This window comes from Sparus aurata, chromosome 2 (genome assembly GCF_900880675.1).
Source record: "Sparus aurata chromosome 2, fSpaAur1.1, whole genome shotgun sequence".
In the NCBI taxonomy this organism is placed as follows: domain Eukaryota; kingdom Metazoa; phylum Chordata; class Actinopteri; order Spariformes; family Sparidae; genus Sparus; species Sparus aurata.
This window is the reverse complement of record NC_044188.1, coordinates 24,612,005-24,628,308: the sequence shown is the minus strand read 5'-3', so window position 1 is coordinate 24,628,308 and position 16,304 is coordinate 24,612,005. Positions and strand designations below refer to the sequence as shown.

The 16,304-nt window shown below is 43.0% G+C and overlaps 1 protein-coding gene across 3 annotated transcripts in view; it reads left to right on the top strand.

The window, feature by feature from the left end:
* LOC115565785 (galactosylgalactosylxylosylprotein 3-beta-glucuronosyltransferase 1) overlaps window positions 1-16,304 on the top strand; it is a 79,384-nt gene that overhangs the window by 52,762 nt on the left and 10,318 nt on the right. Inside the window, exons 3-5 of one of the 3 annotated variants that reach the window (XM_030391305.1) lie at window positions 8,769-8,945; window positions 12,544-12,686; window positions 16,258-16,290. In XM_030391305.1, the coding sequence (XP_030247165.1) occupies window positions 12,575-12,686; window positions 16,258-16,290 (145 nt within the window). In that variant the 5' untranslated portion in view covers window positions 8,769-8,945; window positions 12,544-12,574. Of the gene's footprint in view, window positions 1-8,768; window positions 8,946-12,543; window positions 12,687-16,218; window positions 16,291-16,304 lie in introns of all 3 variants that reach the window. The other 2 variants (XM_030391298.1, XM_030391313.1) reach the window with 2 other exon arrangements.

Sequence of the window (16,304 nt, the reverse complement as noted above, 5' to 3'; positions counted from 1 at the left end):
TTATTAAAGGGTCGCTCCACCAGTTTTACTCATAAGATGTGTGTTTACAGGTCTCTTACAGGTACAAGCTCATGAGTAATAGTAGACTAAAGCCTTTTGTAGCTGAAGAGGAAGCTCCATGTAATGTGATAAATTGCCTCATGTGAAGTCACTCTGTGGATAAGTTGCATTGTGGGTAAAATAGGCACCAGGTTTTGAACCTTTAACCTGACAATTTATCAGATTACATACAGCTTCCTTTGCAGCCACAAAGGGCTTTTCACTACTTTATCAAATGTGCACCAGTACCTGTAAACACTCATTAATGTAAACAATTGATGAAGGTGCCCTTTAAGATCAGGTGGTTTTCTTTGGGGAACCAGCATGGAACAGGTGGCTGACATGTAAGCAAAAATAACTCTGAGCTGCTATTGCACGTCAATTTTAATTCACAGTGTTTGGACCACAGCCTTTAATGTGTCGACACTGGGTATAAGTAAATCATCTGCGACACGCAAGGTAATGAGCTTTTAGGATATCGTTGTGTACACGAAATGCACTGCACGAGGCATTAGCGAACGGAATGACTCACACATGCAGTAAGCATGGGAAATAATAGTAATGATGATGTATCCACTCATTTTCAAAGCTATTAAATGAGTCTCTCCACCACAAATTAGCCATCTCCCGGGGGCTGTGTTTCACTGGCAGGTTCAGAGCTAATGACAGCATGTCATACAGGGACATCACATATACCAACACTCTGACTAATTATGTAATTAAGAAAACACCAGAGATGGACACGAGCAAACTGGCAGCTGCGTTGAGTCCATAATTGTTGTGTGCCAAGTTCATCTGCCTCTACATCAGACTTATCCTCATAACCTCTACTTATCCCGGGGAAGGCTTTGCTGAGCACGCACGGTGTCCTCCAGAGCAACCCTGATTCAGATTCACACATGCATCAGCACCGCGCGTCTACACACACTTGATGGTCATGGAGCTCCTCTTCATTTTCCCCGCTGGCTTGTCTCTCCTTCCCGAGGCGACTGGTGTCCCCATATGTCATTTTTCATACCATCAGTCTTTTAAATCTCAGTTTTCCATTTTCATGGCTGACGCAGATCAGGACAAGTCTTAAATATGTGTCACTGATGAAAATGCAAATGTTTTGATTAAGATTTGACTGTACAAATTCCTTTACATGCCAAATGATCCTGGCCAGCAGTCAAAACAAGCAACAAGGGTTATTTTAACAAGTGCTCTCCTGAAGGAAAGGCTTAACATCTCTTCATTTTTCCTCTCTATTAAAACCAATTATCTCCCAGCCCCCCCAAAAAAACAACACTCAGCTACACTGTCACAGCATTGGCTCAAATCCCATAGGTTTAATTAGGGATGATCAGATTCATAATTATATATATTTTCCCTCCACAAGGGCATATAATTGAGGGACTTCGACGCTGGGCAATTTTTCATGGGAGAAATCCATGGTCTAACACTCATTAAGGAACTCAGAGCTCAGCAGAGCAAGCGCGTTGAAGTATCGGAGCGAGAAAGGTGCAGCAGAGACTCGGACACCCAAACTCCCACTCAGGAAGCAGGCTTTAATTAGCTAATGAATCTCGGAGCTTCCTCTGCCAACCTTTGACCTTTTGCCGAGGCATAATAAGTCTGTTCATAGTGGGAGACGTGTCACATGCGGTTGGAATCAATGCACTGTAAACCAGAACCGATTTTAATGAGATAAACACTGTGCTGTTCCTTTTATTATTAGGAACTGTTGATGTCTACGCTCATGAATCATTCCTGGAGACTCTCCAAAGGGTTGTAATGTATTGATTTACTGTTATTTTCAACAAAAGGCTCCCCATTATGATTGATATTGCCTGTCATGTTGATGGCACACAGAGGATCTAACAGCATTTTCTAATTTACAGTATAATCAAAACTCTACGGCAGCGGTGTGAAAACATAAGCCACGGATACGTTATTAATTTTCCTTGTTGCCAAAGCGCAAATTGCTCATAAAAGAAAAAAACAAAACATGGCTGTGGTGACCAGTCAGTGGTTGTATTGGCAAGTTCACCCTGCAAATTAAATTGTGGTTTGGGTTGCTTAAGAGCAGCATTGATTCCTATTCATTCATTTTGAGTAAAGCAAGCTTAAAGGAATACATTTGACATTTTGTCAATACGCTTATTTACTTACTGGGAGAGAGTTAGATAAGTAGATTGAGACCTCTTTCATATCTCTGAATAAATGGTGAATATAAAAACTAGAGGGCCGGCTTGCGATGGGAATAAGAGCACCGACAGTGGTCAACATGTTGAGACTCCAACTCACACTTTACTACATTACAGTGTCATTGGTCAGACCACAACCATCTACGAATGCTGCCTTCATTTTGATGAAGGCAGCATCAAAATGATCATAACTGTATTTTGCACGGTTGTGACGTAATCTGTCCAAACGCAGGGGTTAGCTGGTTAGTTTACCTTAGCATTAAGGTAGCTAGCTTCGCTCTGTCCAGAAGGAACAAAGTCTGCTAAAGCTAACGGGTGGGATCAGTTTCTAGTCAGCAAGCTGGTCAGGCACATAACCCCAAGTAAAATGTCAATTTTTTTTCACATTCTGTATAAAAAAGATGAAACATGTTCATTTATGTAAAAAATGGCCTATAGGCTAGCTACCCCCCGTTTCCAGTCTTTGTGCTAAGCTAAGAAACGCTAAGTGGCTGCAGACTGTATCGCCATATCAACCATACTAAGACCGGTGTCAGTCTCTGCCAGAAAGCAAAAAAGGGTGTTTTCCAAAATTCCAGAGACTAGTAGGTTAAACTCACAAAACTCCAAGACTGAGGCAGTCCGTTGGTTTGATGGCGTTAATGAGCTCGATCGATGTGCATTAGTTAACCACATCAATGACGACTATCTTTCACGTTCTTACAATCACGTGCGGATTCTCGCAGTCATAATGAGGAGAAACTGTGAGACTGTGCTGTTATGACTCCCGTCTCTCCCTGTGGTCTCCCCAAAGCGACATCTCCCTCGACTTCGTTCTGATCAGAGCCAGGCTGTGCTGACCCGACATGGCAGGTCCAGGTCTCAGTGGCAGCCCTTTACAATCCTTGCGGGGCTCCTTCAGTCTGCTCAGCCAGCTGTGAGAGGATGCATTGGAAATGTGCCCTGGGTGAGCCAAACTATAAATTAGTCAGGATAAGTTAAAGGCAGACTCCGCTGGGCTATCCCCCACAGTTATCAGCAGAGAAGAACCTGCCTGAAGGTTGGTGCTCTTAAATCTTTTATCGCTGCTGAGGCAGCCCGATCCCGGCATGGACTTGGGCCATCAATCAGGGCCAATGCTCGCAGCTAATGAGTTATTCAATTTTTTCCTGAAAATAAACCAGCCGTCCTCGTCTAAATCAAGCATGAGAAGCAGCACTCGCCACACTAATTTTTGCACCAAACAGCATTTGCAGTGATTGGGTCTGTTCTCTGTCTCTGCAAACAGGCAGATTTAAGGTCGACGTGTTTTGTATCAGGTTCCGTCTGTTAATCACCTTCAGACAATCTTTGATTACTGCATAAATTATTACCATTGTCGAGTTATAATTCCGGCACGATTTAAGGTAAAGATAAGAACATTGCACGATCGTAAACAACATAGCTGTCTTTCCTCTCGCAGGCACCCACAGTGTTCATACAGTAGTTGCCTTCCCTGCGGTGCTATTATTAGCTCGACTCGATGCAGTTGCTGCTTCATGAGGAGAGGATCAAATTTTGAAGAGACTCGCTCTGTGGCAGGTGTGAATTGGATTGATGGGACAAGTAACACAAAACCAGAAGGCGACCTTCGGCTGAACCCAAACCTAGAATATCGATGGTAGCAATAACAAACGCGAGAAATGCAAACCCAGAAGATCTTCCCATTTTTATTCATTCAGAGTGAAAGGCTTCCTCCGCCATGAATCTCGTGAAGCTTCTTGATAGTTTTCTTTTCATGCCTGTTTGAATCCCAACAACTTCAGAGCCCCCCTCGTTCACGTTTTGAGAAGTGAAATAATTGCCGACTCTTCTCAAGATTTCAAATTAACACCGTACACTGTTTCACCGCTTCCCCCTCTGCCCACAAATGAGTTAAATTAGTTTGTGAGAAAAAGATTTCGACTGCTTCGGTGCATCCCAGTCTTTAAAACACAAGACTGTTCTCGAGTACATCAGTGTGGCAACTGCTAATTGTTTCTTCGTCCATTATATCTTACAGTTTCTCCGTCTGAGTGGAAGAGGAGCTAATAAATTCATATGAATTAAATGTATTTATGCACTAATTAAAACACAACAACAAAGAGGAAATAGGACGAGAAAAACTCGAAACAACATTCGGATATTATCCAAAACTCTGCTCAGGTCCTGTTAAATACAAACAGATGTAGAACATGTGTATACTCCAGAGTCATGTATGGGTGTCTCCTGTCAGTTCAAATCAAAAGTTTCCATCAAGCTGAATGTCTCGCCTGAACATTAATTAAACTGTGAAGATGTTAAGAGGAATCTGTGGCCTGAAACCCAAAACCAGGGCAAGTTAGACAGATCACCTGCTGCCGGCTTACTGTATTTCAAAAGTAATTAAGCCTGTTTGAATAAATGCCTTGGATTCAAAATTCACTTTCAATGACAGCTCTTGGCGAAGCGGTTTTTGGGGGTCTGTGACAGCAACATCAATAATGATCTATTGCAGCGACTTGTCGTCTAGGGTTCCCCTGACAGCGCTGAACATGGTTCAGGGCTTTACCGAGTTGGTCTGAGGCCAATGAATCCCGAAAGCGAAGGCGAACAATTGGACATAGCAGGACACACAGTGTCTTCAGATAGCATGCCGACTGGAGAGTACATCAAAATATTGCCACAAAGCAAGCAAGGAAAAGATGATGTTATTATTGGTCCTCTGGAAATAGGAGCTGGCCGGGGCCAAGGGAGCTCAGAAGTCGGAGGCAGACTCGATTACAAACTTGGAAAGTTGCCCCCGCTTCGTCTTTGAAGACTCAGCTTCACAAATCTGAGGGAGAGAGAGAGAATGTGTGAGGCTGCCAGTGCTGATCTGATGGCTCTGATATATGTTTGTCAGTGACAGGGACCGGGTAATAAATAATCAGAGTTTACTGACAGTGCCTATTAAAGTATGTTTATAAGCCGAACTACAGCAGCGCATTTCAGTATAATTCAACTTTTAATGTTAAAAGGTAATGTTATATATAAGGTTGTGTTTTTATTGAAGGCGTACAGTAGTTTGTAGAAAGTTAATTAATTTCACGTAATGTGAAAATTTTGTATTATAATTATAATATTATTATGAAAAAATGTGTAATGTGTCACCTAATGTACTGTATATCTGACATTAAGCTGAATGTTGCTTCCACTTACTTAACGTCCACTTCTTTGCTCATGCTTTCGATCACATGTTGAGGAGATTGAGTTTGCTCGCGTGGCAAAGGTAAATAGGTGAATTCTATCACAACAGGCGATACATTTAAAGTCCAGCATCACGTAAAGTTCCATACATGACAACTGAGCTACACGTACGGTAACAGATGAAATGACATCAACCGTGGACGGCCACGAGATGCAGCTGAAAGCCTCAGAAAACAGCTAGTAAATATATGACAGTATTTTAATGAGGATATCACTCAGCAACATCACGAAAGTCAGGTTAGTCAAACAAAACATAGTCTTAGCAAGATAATAATAATAATAATAAAGAAGAAGAAGAAGAAGAAGAAGAAGAAGAGGTAGAAGAAGAAGAAGAAGAAGAAGAAGAAGAGGAAGAAGAAGAAATAAGTCCATCCTCACAGCGTATGATATGGAATAAAAAGCGTCCCTCTGTGCCGCAAAGAAGTGACTCAGAGCCCTTTTTTCTGTTGCAGTTGCTGCCTGATGAATCTTGATGAGGTTTTAAGTTAAAGAATAAAAGATACTGCTCTCCAAAAAGAAATGACGCTAGATTCAAAGGAGGGTTTAATGAGGCACTCTGTGTCTTCGTGTAATAGCTTCGAGGTGCTACATGCAGTATAAACCCTACGATGTGACTGTATTCATGCGATGCCAGTTGAGGCGCGGCGTGGCGGTGCGATGGTTAGCGCCGTTGCCTCGTAGCAGGGATTTTCTGTATGGGATCTGATCTCCCAGTGTCTGTGTGGGTCCCCTCCAAGTGTTTCTGCTCCCACTCACAGCCCAAATATGTGTGGGTTAAGTGACCTAATTGCTCACTGTAAATTGGTTTCTTATAAGTGTGAATGTGAGTGCGAATGGGATAAAATGGCATTAAGAGCCCTGTACGGTAACGGCGCGCTGCTGAAAATGAGAAGAAAATGAAAGTTGCGTGTAACATGAGGTCATCATCAACATCTCCCATCCTTTGTATCTCACTCAGTACCTCTCTCAGACACTCAAACCCACGAGGGACGCGTTCCGCCTCACCCCCCCTCCAGCCCGCCTCACCTTTTAGGGGTGACGGTGTTAGTTCAACAATCAGAACAGCAATTTTCGCAAGTGGCATTGTTGCTGTGATTCTTTATTAATCAGAGGCAGGTGTTCTCGTCACAGCTGGTTAACTCGTGCTGATGTGAAAGGCTGTCGAGCCTCATTGTCTGCCATTGGCTGCCGCAGCCCGTGCTGTGCATTCTTGCCACATCACACAGTTCAGGTGCCACAGACACAAACAGGCCACCTGGGTGCTTGTGCGGTGCAGAGGCCTCGCTACCAGAGCCCTCTTTATCCGGTTTTCTGATGGTGTTAACGATTTATTGCGTGCTGAGCAGATTTGGAGGGAACAGGCGGTTTTGTTTTGTGTGTGCGTACAGTTCTGTATGTGCGTCAATCAGCCGCCTCAATGGAGAGCATTGTGCTCCACAGCTGTGAATGCGGGGACATGACAAACAGTCTGTACTCACTAGGTGCAACGATGCCTTGAGTTAAACAACACTACCATGCTAACATCGCAATGCTTACTTGCGGCAACGCAAAAAACAGGCTACACCCTCCGGCAGCCATGTAAAACACTAGCTGTCCGCCCCTGATTGGACGAACGCCACTCGTGGGCCACGTGCTCTGGGCGCAATAAATGTACAAAATGAAACAGTAATCCGTCTAATTGTTTTTGGGATATTTCAGTCTGTACCAAAGTGGTGGGCCAACCCAGCCAAGAAAAGCTTTTCAAAAGACAAGCCACTAGCAAAACTGAAAATATGAAGTCGATTCATTGGGTAATTTCATAACCATTATTAGATTAATTCATTATACGTGTGTAAACAGCTCTGTGCAAGAGAAGAAATCAGAACTTTTTCACGAATGCATTTCTTTCACAAAACATGGATTTTCAGCTCTGTATACTCACCACTTAACGGCAGCAGTGTGAGCTCCAGCTCCCTTCAGCTGCCAGCACTTGCCACGTCGTTTTGTTTTCCCGAACATTTTCTTTCAAAAATATTTAGCACTCAGACGCTGCACCGGCCTGTCGTGAGGTTCTGAAATTTTGGCAGGTTGTTTCGCTTTGTGTGTTTCCGTCTGTTTAGCTCCATCACAACGTGTAGAAGAGGGGAGTGTTGTGCAGAAATCAGAGCGACAACACTGTCATTGGGAGTTTGCATGCATGACAGTACCTGGCAGCAATTGTAAAGCCTTTTTTTCTACCGCCGCTGTTAGTTTGTGCTGTTTTGTTTGTTTTTTTTCACGACAGCACTTGCCTGTCGCTGTCATACTGATAAAAACAAATACTGCGGGAGCTGCACCTACCAATGAGGACCATTCGTTTTATTCAACACAGCTGACGTCAATCCCTCAGTTTGAGCAATTGGACAATGAGTCAGGGCGACCTGAAATAGATTGTGTTGAAATCTTGTGCACATCCAGCACAAACACCCCCTGCTGCATTTCCTGAAACACAGGCAATTTGCTTTTTTATACAACAGTGTGCCCCAGTTAAATGGCTCTGGGACTCCTGCTGCTCATTCCCTTAAACCTACATATTTGCAGTTTATATGACTCTCTGCTTCAAAACCCCTGAAATACAGTCTTCAGCCATGCAGTGTTGGAGCTGATGCGGCGTGCAGACATCGTTGGCTGAGTGAAGCATAAGCCTCCATAGAAGCGGCGTTCCCTCAGATGTATTTGAATAAGACATGATGCCAGTTTATTTTTGTAACATCCCCCACCCCAGACTGTTGGCAAGCGATGGAGTTGTGACTAAACCTCTTCCAGTTTCCGCATTACAAAAAAAAAAGAAAAATACTGAGTCTGCGTCTGTGCAGTTGAGACTGGAGTCAATGAGGTAAAATGGCTTATCAATGTACAGTATTAACCATTTCACACATGGGCGGAAACGGCAGCATTGTAAAGCATGCAGTGTTACATATCACCAGGCCCCCCGAGGGAGGGATTCCTCCCGTGAATCTGAATGGTGTGCATCCAAATTAGAGTTCATTACTTCATACTGACACACTTTCCCTCGTTTGCATTTTCCAGCATGGTTCTTTTTGATGTTAAATAATGAATAGACGCTACACAGCCACGCTTGCTCATGAAGGTGTGTGTAGCCAAGAATCTCTGTAAGGCATTTGACTCTTCGGCCCTGTCCAAATCGCTATGTTTATACCTGACTCTCTGTCCTTGAATGTCTCACGCATGGGGCGGGGGGGGGGGGGCTCCACATGAAGACACACACTGTTAGAGAACAAAGAGAGACGCATTCACAATCCCTCTTCTCTTATTCAATGAAATGTCCTTATGTTACAGGTCAGGGCCTGCAGTTGCCTGTCTGCGTGAGTAGACACGGTGGAGGGAGAGGAAAAGGAAAAATGGTCGGCCTGTGACGTCATGGAGGATGTCGCCGCTACGTAGCTCGACAAGCGTGCGGTGTGGTCTTCCCAACTGCGCATCACCAGTGGTGCCATGATCCAGTTTTAACTGTGGGTGAGCATCCAAAGCCTTCTCTCGACTCATATTAATCAGCGATGAGATTGTATGTAAGTATGATAAGTATGTCATCCCTGCCGCTCGGGGTGAGGAAGTAGTGTGGGATCATGGGAGTTGTTGCTTTCATAATTAAACAACCACAGTGACTCAGGCAGAAAGGTTTAAGGAACAGGTAATGTATTCAAGTTTTATTCAAACCATGTTCAGTCACATTTGTTGACTTCCTTGACTCTCACTCTTGAAATGGGAAACTGTCATATAACCAACCAGCTTCAAAGACACGAAAAGAAGAAGAACTCTCACTCTGACTCCAGAAGCCATAGTGACTTTCATGGCAACATGAAACACAGCGTTACCTTGAGTGCATTAAAGATTTCTCCAGGTTTGAACATTGTTAGAAATATTTTGGAATACATGAGAGCACAACTCAACATAATATACAACATGGACCAGTCGTTTGAAGGTATTTTAATGCAGAATTACATCATTTTAACTTTAAAGGGGCATTCCACTGATTTTACACATCAAGGTCAGTTGACAGGTCACAAGGAGAACTGCTCAACCTGTGGCATCAGTTGTATGTTGTCTGTGGCTCAGGAGGAGCTTTGTCAGGTCACAGTGATGTCATCAGGGTTATCACAGCGTTGGATCACAACTAATTTCAGAAAGCCTATGTTGCAAACTGGAGATAAGGAGTTTGGACGACATGGACATTAACCAGGCAGAGGGGATCTTGCAAAAGATGCTACCAAATTGCAGTGTGGGAAATGTAGAATCTAATGTTTCTAGGATCGCAACATACACTAAGGACTGAGAGTCAGGATATATTTGCCTCTGCTGCTTCAATTTTAACTGTTAATGTAATGTTAATCTGTCTCTTGTGAGTCCTTCAACTTTATGGAAGTGGAGTGTCCCTAAAAAAAAAAAGTCTATAATAATATTATAGACTTTTTTTTTTTAGGGACACTACGTCCCAGTACTCACAAGGTCACTAAATCCACTTCACATACAATATAAGCAATAGCAGTGATATCAGGTGTATAGGTGTTAGGCATTAGCAGGAGTTTGTTCTCAGTGAGTGCTTTCCAGATGGCGTGGTGAATCTTTTTTTTCCCCTGGAAAATGACTATATTCATAATTGATAGAGTAGACATGGGTTTGTATCTATTAATACGTTGTATAATGATGTTTTTGCATTCCCAGTATTTGTAAACGTGTAAAATAATTGTGTGCTGAAAAGGTTTAAAAGGCTTATTTCTCGTCTACACGGCTAAAGCTTTTCATTTCAAAAAGCGCGCAGATTACTTTTATTCATGTGCAGCTGGAAGACTGGGTATCCGTCTGTTCCCCGTGTCTCCCTTGAAAAGCACGGCTCAACAGGATGCATTTACTGTGTTTATAAGTGAAATTCCCCTACCATTCATTCAAGGACATGAAATGGGGGATAATGTCATTATCTGTATAACTTATTGTACTTCTGCATAAGCATTCGGGACCATGCGCAATAATATATTCCACAGAGGACTCTGCTGTAAGTCACCTCTCCGCTGAAGTAGAAAAAAATTGCAGCTTTGTTCGTGTCAGAACTGTCCTCACTTAAGCCGTTCTCACCTGATAGCATGGCCACTAACGGTGCATTTATTTACAGAACTCAATAAACATAATTGGCATGTACTATTATGTTAAGCCTCAGTGTACCGCCACCTTCCCCAGCAGTGGGAGCAGGAACACTGTGGGGAATGTGGCGACTTATTTCCTCATGTGTAAAGCCAGAATGAATACAGGAAACACCTGTCCTCGCATTATGTCTGCTTTCCTCCTTTGTTTAATTGAGCAAATCAGTTAATAACTGCATTTTTCCAGCCAGATGCCTATAAGGGAGGAGGAGAGACAGACCCTGGGAGAGATGGGGAGGCCTGTCATCCTTAAATTCAATGCAAATGAGCTGCGTGGCAATGAAGTGTCGTACAGAGAAGGAGAAACCCTGAGAAATAATGATGCAATCCAAAGCAAATTACACCAAATTATTCATTTGTGAAACATAATAGTGTTTGTGGAGACTGTGTCAGAGGTATTGATTCAATCTGATATTCAATTCCATGGTTGAAAGATGGAATCTGAATTTACTTTATATGATGCATAAGGGGTTTAGCTGTTTTCTTTTTCGATGTCACCCATTGTAGAATCAACACTGAACAATCTTTGTTTTGTTTGTCCAATCATGGCTCAGAACCGCCTGATATTAACATGTCTTTATTACACGGCTCTTCTTAATGCTGTAGAATGCTCCATTCACTTGAATGGGCCTTCCCAACGTTTGGCGGTCAATTATTCTCGTATAATTGACCGCTGCTAAGCATATTTGACCGTCGTCAAGGAAAGTGGCCTTTTTGCCTCTGATTCACGTATTCCGTAGCACTCTGCGCTCTAAAATCTTTGCTCCGCAAGTAGTCCGGTCACTTGTCACCCGATCGTCTTCGGTCGCTAAGCGACGTCAGCTGATCTGTAGTCTACTTCATATCGGAAAAAACTACTCCTGGGCCACTGGTATGGATGAGTTTCACATTAACTTTAATAATCTTGGAAAATACGGTGATTTCAACTCTTGGCAAAAGGCTAAGTTGTCGTCACCGGTCAAGAAAAGAAAAGGAGAGGAAAGCAGCGAAGAGGGAGAAGTGAAACGGCGTCAGTTTGGCGAACTAAATTTCTCTGCTGAAAAACACTATGAACGGTAACAAATAAATTGTAAAAAGACACCCTGTGTCAAGTTTTCTTTCGTGTTGGCAAGTAACCATGTAATAAGCGGGATAATGTATAGAACGGCGGTCACTATCGGGAAAATAAGTCCGGACCCCCGACACGAAGCGGATTCGTCCTAACCCTAACCCTGTAATTATAGAGAAGTTAAGCTGAACCAAGTGACCTGTACTCTGCACATTTGCCAAACAGTCATTCCCGCAGTATGGTGACATGGTTTCCTGCCATTTGGCTGGTGAATAGTTGCAGCACTGGGCATGAAGTCACTTACCCCGCCTCTGTGATGGCAGCGATGAGCTCATCGGGCTGGCAGAGGGCACAAGCTCTTGCTCCACGGCCTCCTCCAGTGGCTCGGACCTTTCTTTCGCTGGCAGCCATAGTCACAGTTTTATTTAACGACCTTTATTCTTTGGACTTCTTACATATTTCCGCATAGGTTAAACAACAATCACCTGCTCCATCATGTAACTCTTGCTGCGTTATGGTGAGGCTTTAATGGCGTTGCGTCTGCTGCATAATAATGATCATTTTAACAACTCTGTGATACACACCTTCCTTGTCACCTTTTAACTTTCCCCAGTGACGCCCCCTCATGAATTTGAGTGTCCTCTGTGCGTAATATGATGTCTCTGATGCAGTTAATGATAATTAAAGTCCTGTGTTTGTGCCTCTCCATTCCTAAGTCATTGAGATTTGCTTCAGTCTGGTGGAGGTTTATTTGTCTAAATGTTTGTTATGTTATGATTTCTTGAATTTTTACAAGGTTTACAAAGTGACGAGAAATGATGTGTGTTCCAAAAAAGCAGAATTATAACACGTCCATCTATTTTTCCTCCAGGTAATGCCGAGCCAAATAACCAATCCTGGAGATGCCGAAGAGAAGAGATATTCTTGCCATCGTGTTGATAGTGTTACCCTGGACTCTGCTCATCACTGTTTGGCACCAAAGCGCTATCGCTCCACTCCTCGCCATCCGCAAGGGTACGCAATGCACCGCACTCCACTGGCAATATCAAACTTGAAGTGGGTCCTCGAACCTCACACTTCAGTTCAGGCATAGACAACAGGCCTTTCATTTAGAGGCACTCAGTAATCATGGCCATCGGCTTCATCAGAGCTCAATAACACTTGTCCGAGTCATCGTAAACCTCATCTGGGTACATTGTGTACGTGAATATTGAAGATTTAGAAGTAACCATCAAAAATACCCTTGCAGACATCTACATTTTTTTTTATTTTTCTTATCTTGAGATATTCAGTCTTTCAGAGTGACATGTTCAGCTTTTTCCAATCTGCATTCCTTTTTCTCATGTTGATAATAACTCGCCATGTACGGCATGTTACGGAGACAATGTCCTTTCACAGGCTTTCCACTCACATGCCATGGCCCATAAATCCATGTTTTCTACTTGGTATGACACTCCACACACAGCATGCAGCATGTCAATTACTCGTTTTACCCATTAACGTTCAAACCCTTCCCCAGTTTCACTAAGTGGAAATTAATTTCTTTAAAATAATTACTTTCCCGCTCGTCTGGCGTCAAAGAATATCTCGCATCCATGTGCGATATCACATTTGCACACCAGTCTAAGTCGTTAATACACATACTCGTGAGCCTCCCCGTCATCCCCCGGAGACCGCAAACCAACAGTCTTAAATGCCAAGTATGCTGAAGAGTAAACAAACCCAAATTAGAGTGACAGCAAATCAATGGAGCTCCTTGCCCTCTTCTTATAATGTCATGAATACATATACAGGGGTTAATAACAGGTTTACACAAATGAGCCACGGCGGTCTGGAGGCAACAAAAGCTGCAAATTAGATTAAAGGTCCCATGTTATGTTCATAGTTTGATTTTGCAGGGCTACTGGAGAATGTTTAAATGATTTCACATTGGAAAAACACATTATGTTTCTCATACTGTCCATTGATCCGACACCTCTATTTACCCTCTGTTTGAGCTCTTGGTTTTAGTGCCTGTCTCTTTAAGGCTCCTGCAAAGCTCAGGCTGCTCTGATTAGTCAGCGCTCACAGGTCCGAGCAGGCACCGCCCACTGTGTTTTCATAGCTGTGCAGGGGGGATGTGGCTGAGGGCAGTGACAGCCTTACAAAGGTCCTGACTCTTTGTTTAAGGACTCCATTTCTGAAACCAGACTGTAAAAATTTCTCTGTGTATTGAGCATTTTGATACTAAGTATTAACAACACCTAAGAACCTGACTTTCTACAATATGGGACCTTTAAAAACTTTCTTTTTGTAGTTTCTCTGCCAAAAACTGAGAACTTTTTCCTCACCGAATCTCACTTGTGAAAGGTTTCAACAGTTATACGCAGACAGTAATTCAAATATCTTCAAAAATACAGTGAACAATATGAACAATTGTTGTTGTTTTTTTCCAGCGCTATCTGACCCAGCTTTACACACAGGCTTTCCTTTGTGTGCTGCTCTTAAGAGAGAAGCTTGTGGTTTATTTGGCAGCTCGCTCACTGGCAGCCTCTGTTGAACATCTGGCCATCAGCAGATTGTGTTAATCCAGGTGCTGCAGAAAAATCCTCCGTATGTTGGAGGTGGAATGGAGCTCGCACAGAACTGTGATTGCCATTAGCTGTGGCACAATGAAAAGAAACAAACGTTAATGGTTCCATAATCATATTCTATCCATCACAGCCAAAACCTACTGAGCCAAAATATCACAGCCTCTGGAGTCAAGTCAGTATGTGTCAGCTGGTTGATAAACCAGACACTGGATCTTGGCTGAACATTCATAGTTTCAAAGACTTCATCTTTAAAAATGAAATAGACAACGTTCCCTGTCACTGGATATCACACCGGAGCATCAGCCTCTCAGATCAAAACAAATCTCTGCATTGTTTGCTCAATAAAGTTGAAAGAAAATAAAATAAAACCTAGCTTCTGAGCACACACTTCTCAGGAAAAACAAGGCAATGCTGATCAAATATGAAAGAAAGTATTCAGTTTTCATACCCAGCGATAAAAAAGTTTCTCATCAGGCTGCCATGTTGAAAATGGACGCAGGAAGGACAGGGAAAAGACAGGGTTGCATGCACTAGCCTGGATCCTCACATTAACACAAGCGTTCACAATACTCTAACATGAATGCACGGCCATTCCAGCCACCAAAAAACAGAACAGAGGAGCACAGATCACAACACACACTGTCAGAGTGTGACATCCTTCTCCGTTCAGGATGCCATAACTCCAGCTTCATCTCAAAATTATTACTTAGGCCCAAACCCTTTTCCAAGTTTAACCCCTACCCCTCGCTTTGTCCCTCAAAACAGAGTTGGTGTGGTGGTTGAAATCTCTGCTGTTTACGTCACGACCGGACATTGCTTGCTTGTCTGTGTCAATCCTGGTAATATCACATAGCCACTTGCCATTGATCTGATTGGGAAAATCATGGGCTCATTTGGTCACAATGTCACGCAATCAATTAAGTCAATGATTGAAAAAGAACGCTGCTACATTACAGGCTGCTTATATAAGCTTCGCTTTAAAAGCTTGCATTAGCAACTTGGACTGGACTTTAAGTTAAAATTCAGGTGTTGCATGCATGAAATATGTTAAAATGTGGGACTGTTGCACACAAATCAGCAATAACAATGTAATGTTACCGAGCTAGCTAGTTAGCGAGAGACACATCAGCAAACTGGTCATGAGTGTTCCATGCTCATTTTAAAGAAAAGGACCGAAATACACTCAAACAACAGAGACTTTTCATAACTCTCGGTTTGAAGATTGCATCGGAAAAACCTCTGTTTTGAGGGCCACGAAGCCCTAACACTTCACCCTACCCCTTAATCCCACCAAGTCCTACAGCAGAAGGCTAGGGCTAAATGATGGGGGCAAGGGGTGTATTTGGGTTGAGCCATAATATAGTTTTCTACTTTTAAATGTGTGTTTGGCGTTGCCTGAATTCTCCAGGCTCCACAAACCAGTGTGCATTACAGTGTTGTTACCACCAATACATAAATGCATGTTTGAATAGAGCAGAAAACCAAAATATCTTGGTAGGGGAGATTTGGCCTGTGTTTGATCTTGTTCACTTCATGCTAACAACCAAAATCGAGGGCCAACAAGTTGCTACTAGATTCGAGTACAACTCAACCTGCACGACCCAGCTCGCACACACACACAGCAGTTTTTCCTCATGTTTATGGATCTCTTGAATAAAATATATGTATAATACATTTAAATGTGAACACTAAGACTTCCTGATTTCAGCTAAAGCATAGCAACGCCGCCGTAGTAAGCAAGGGAAATGGAGGGGGCAGGCAGAGTGAGAGAGAGTCTGTGGTGGAGTCGGGACATGAAAACAGGGCATGTCTTTTGGATCCACATACCCACATTTTTCTTTCTTTATAAAGAAAAGCCCAAAGGCAATGCTTGGGGAATAGACGGGCTCATCTCTCCCCTCCTTTTCCTTGCGCTGTCTCTCTGTCCATCAGCTGTGTTATCCTCTCACGGTGCCTGCTTTCACTTTTTGCAGCCTGTCACCACCTAGTAAAAGAGATCTTTATCATTCCAGAGAGGCTTGCAGTCCGCCACCACCGTCTCTCAGGTACACTTTACCCC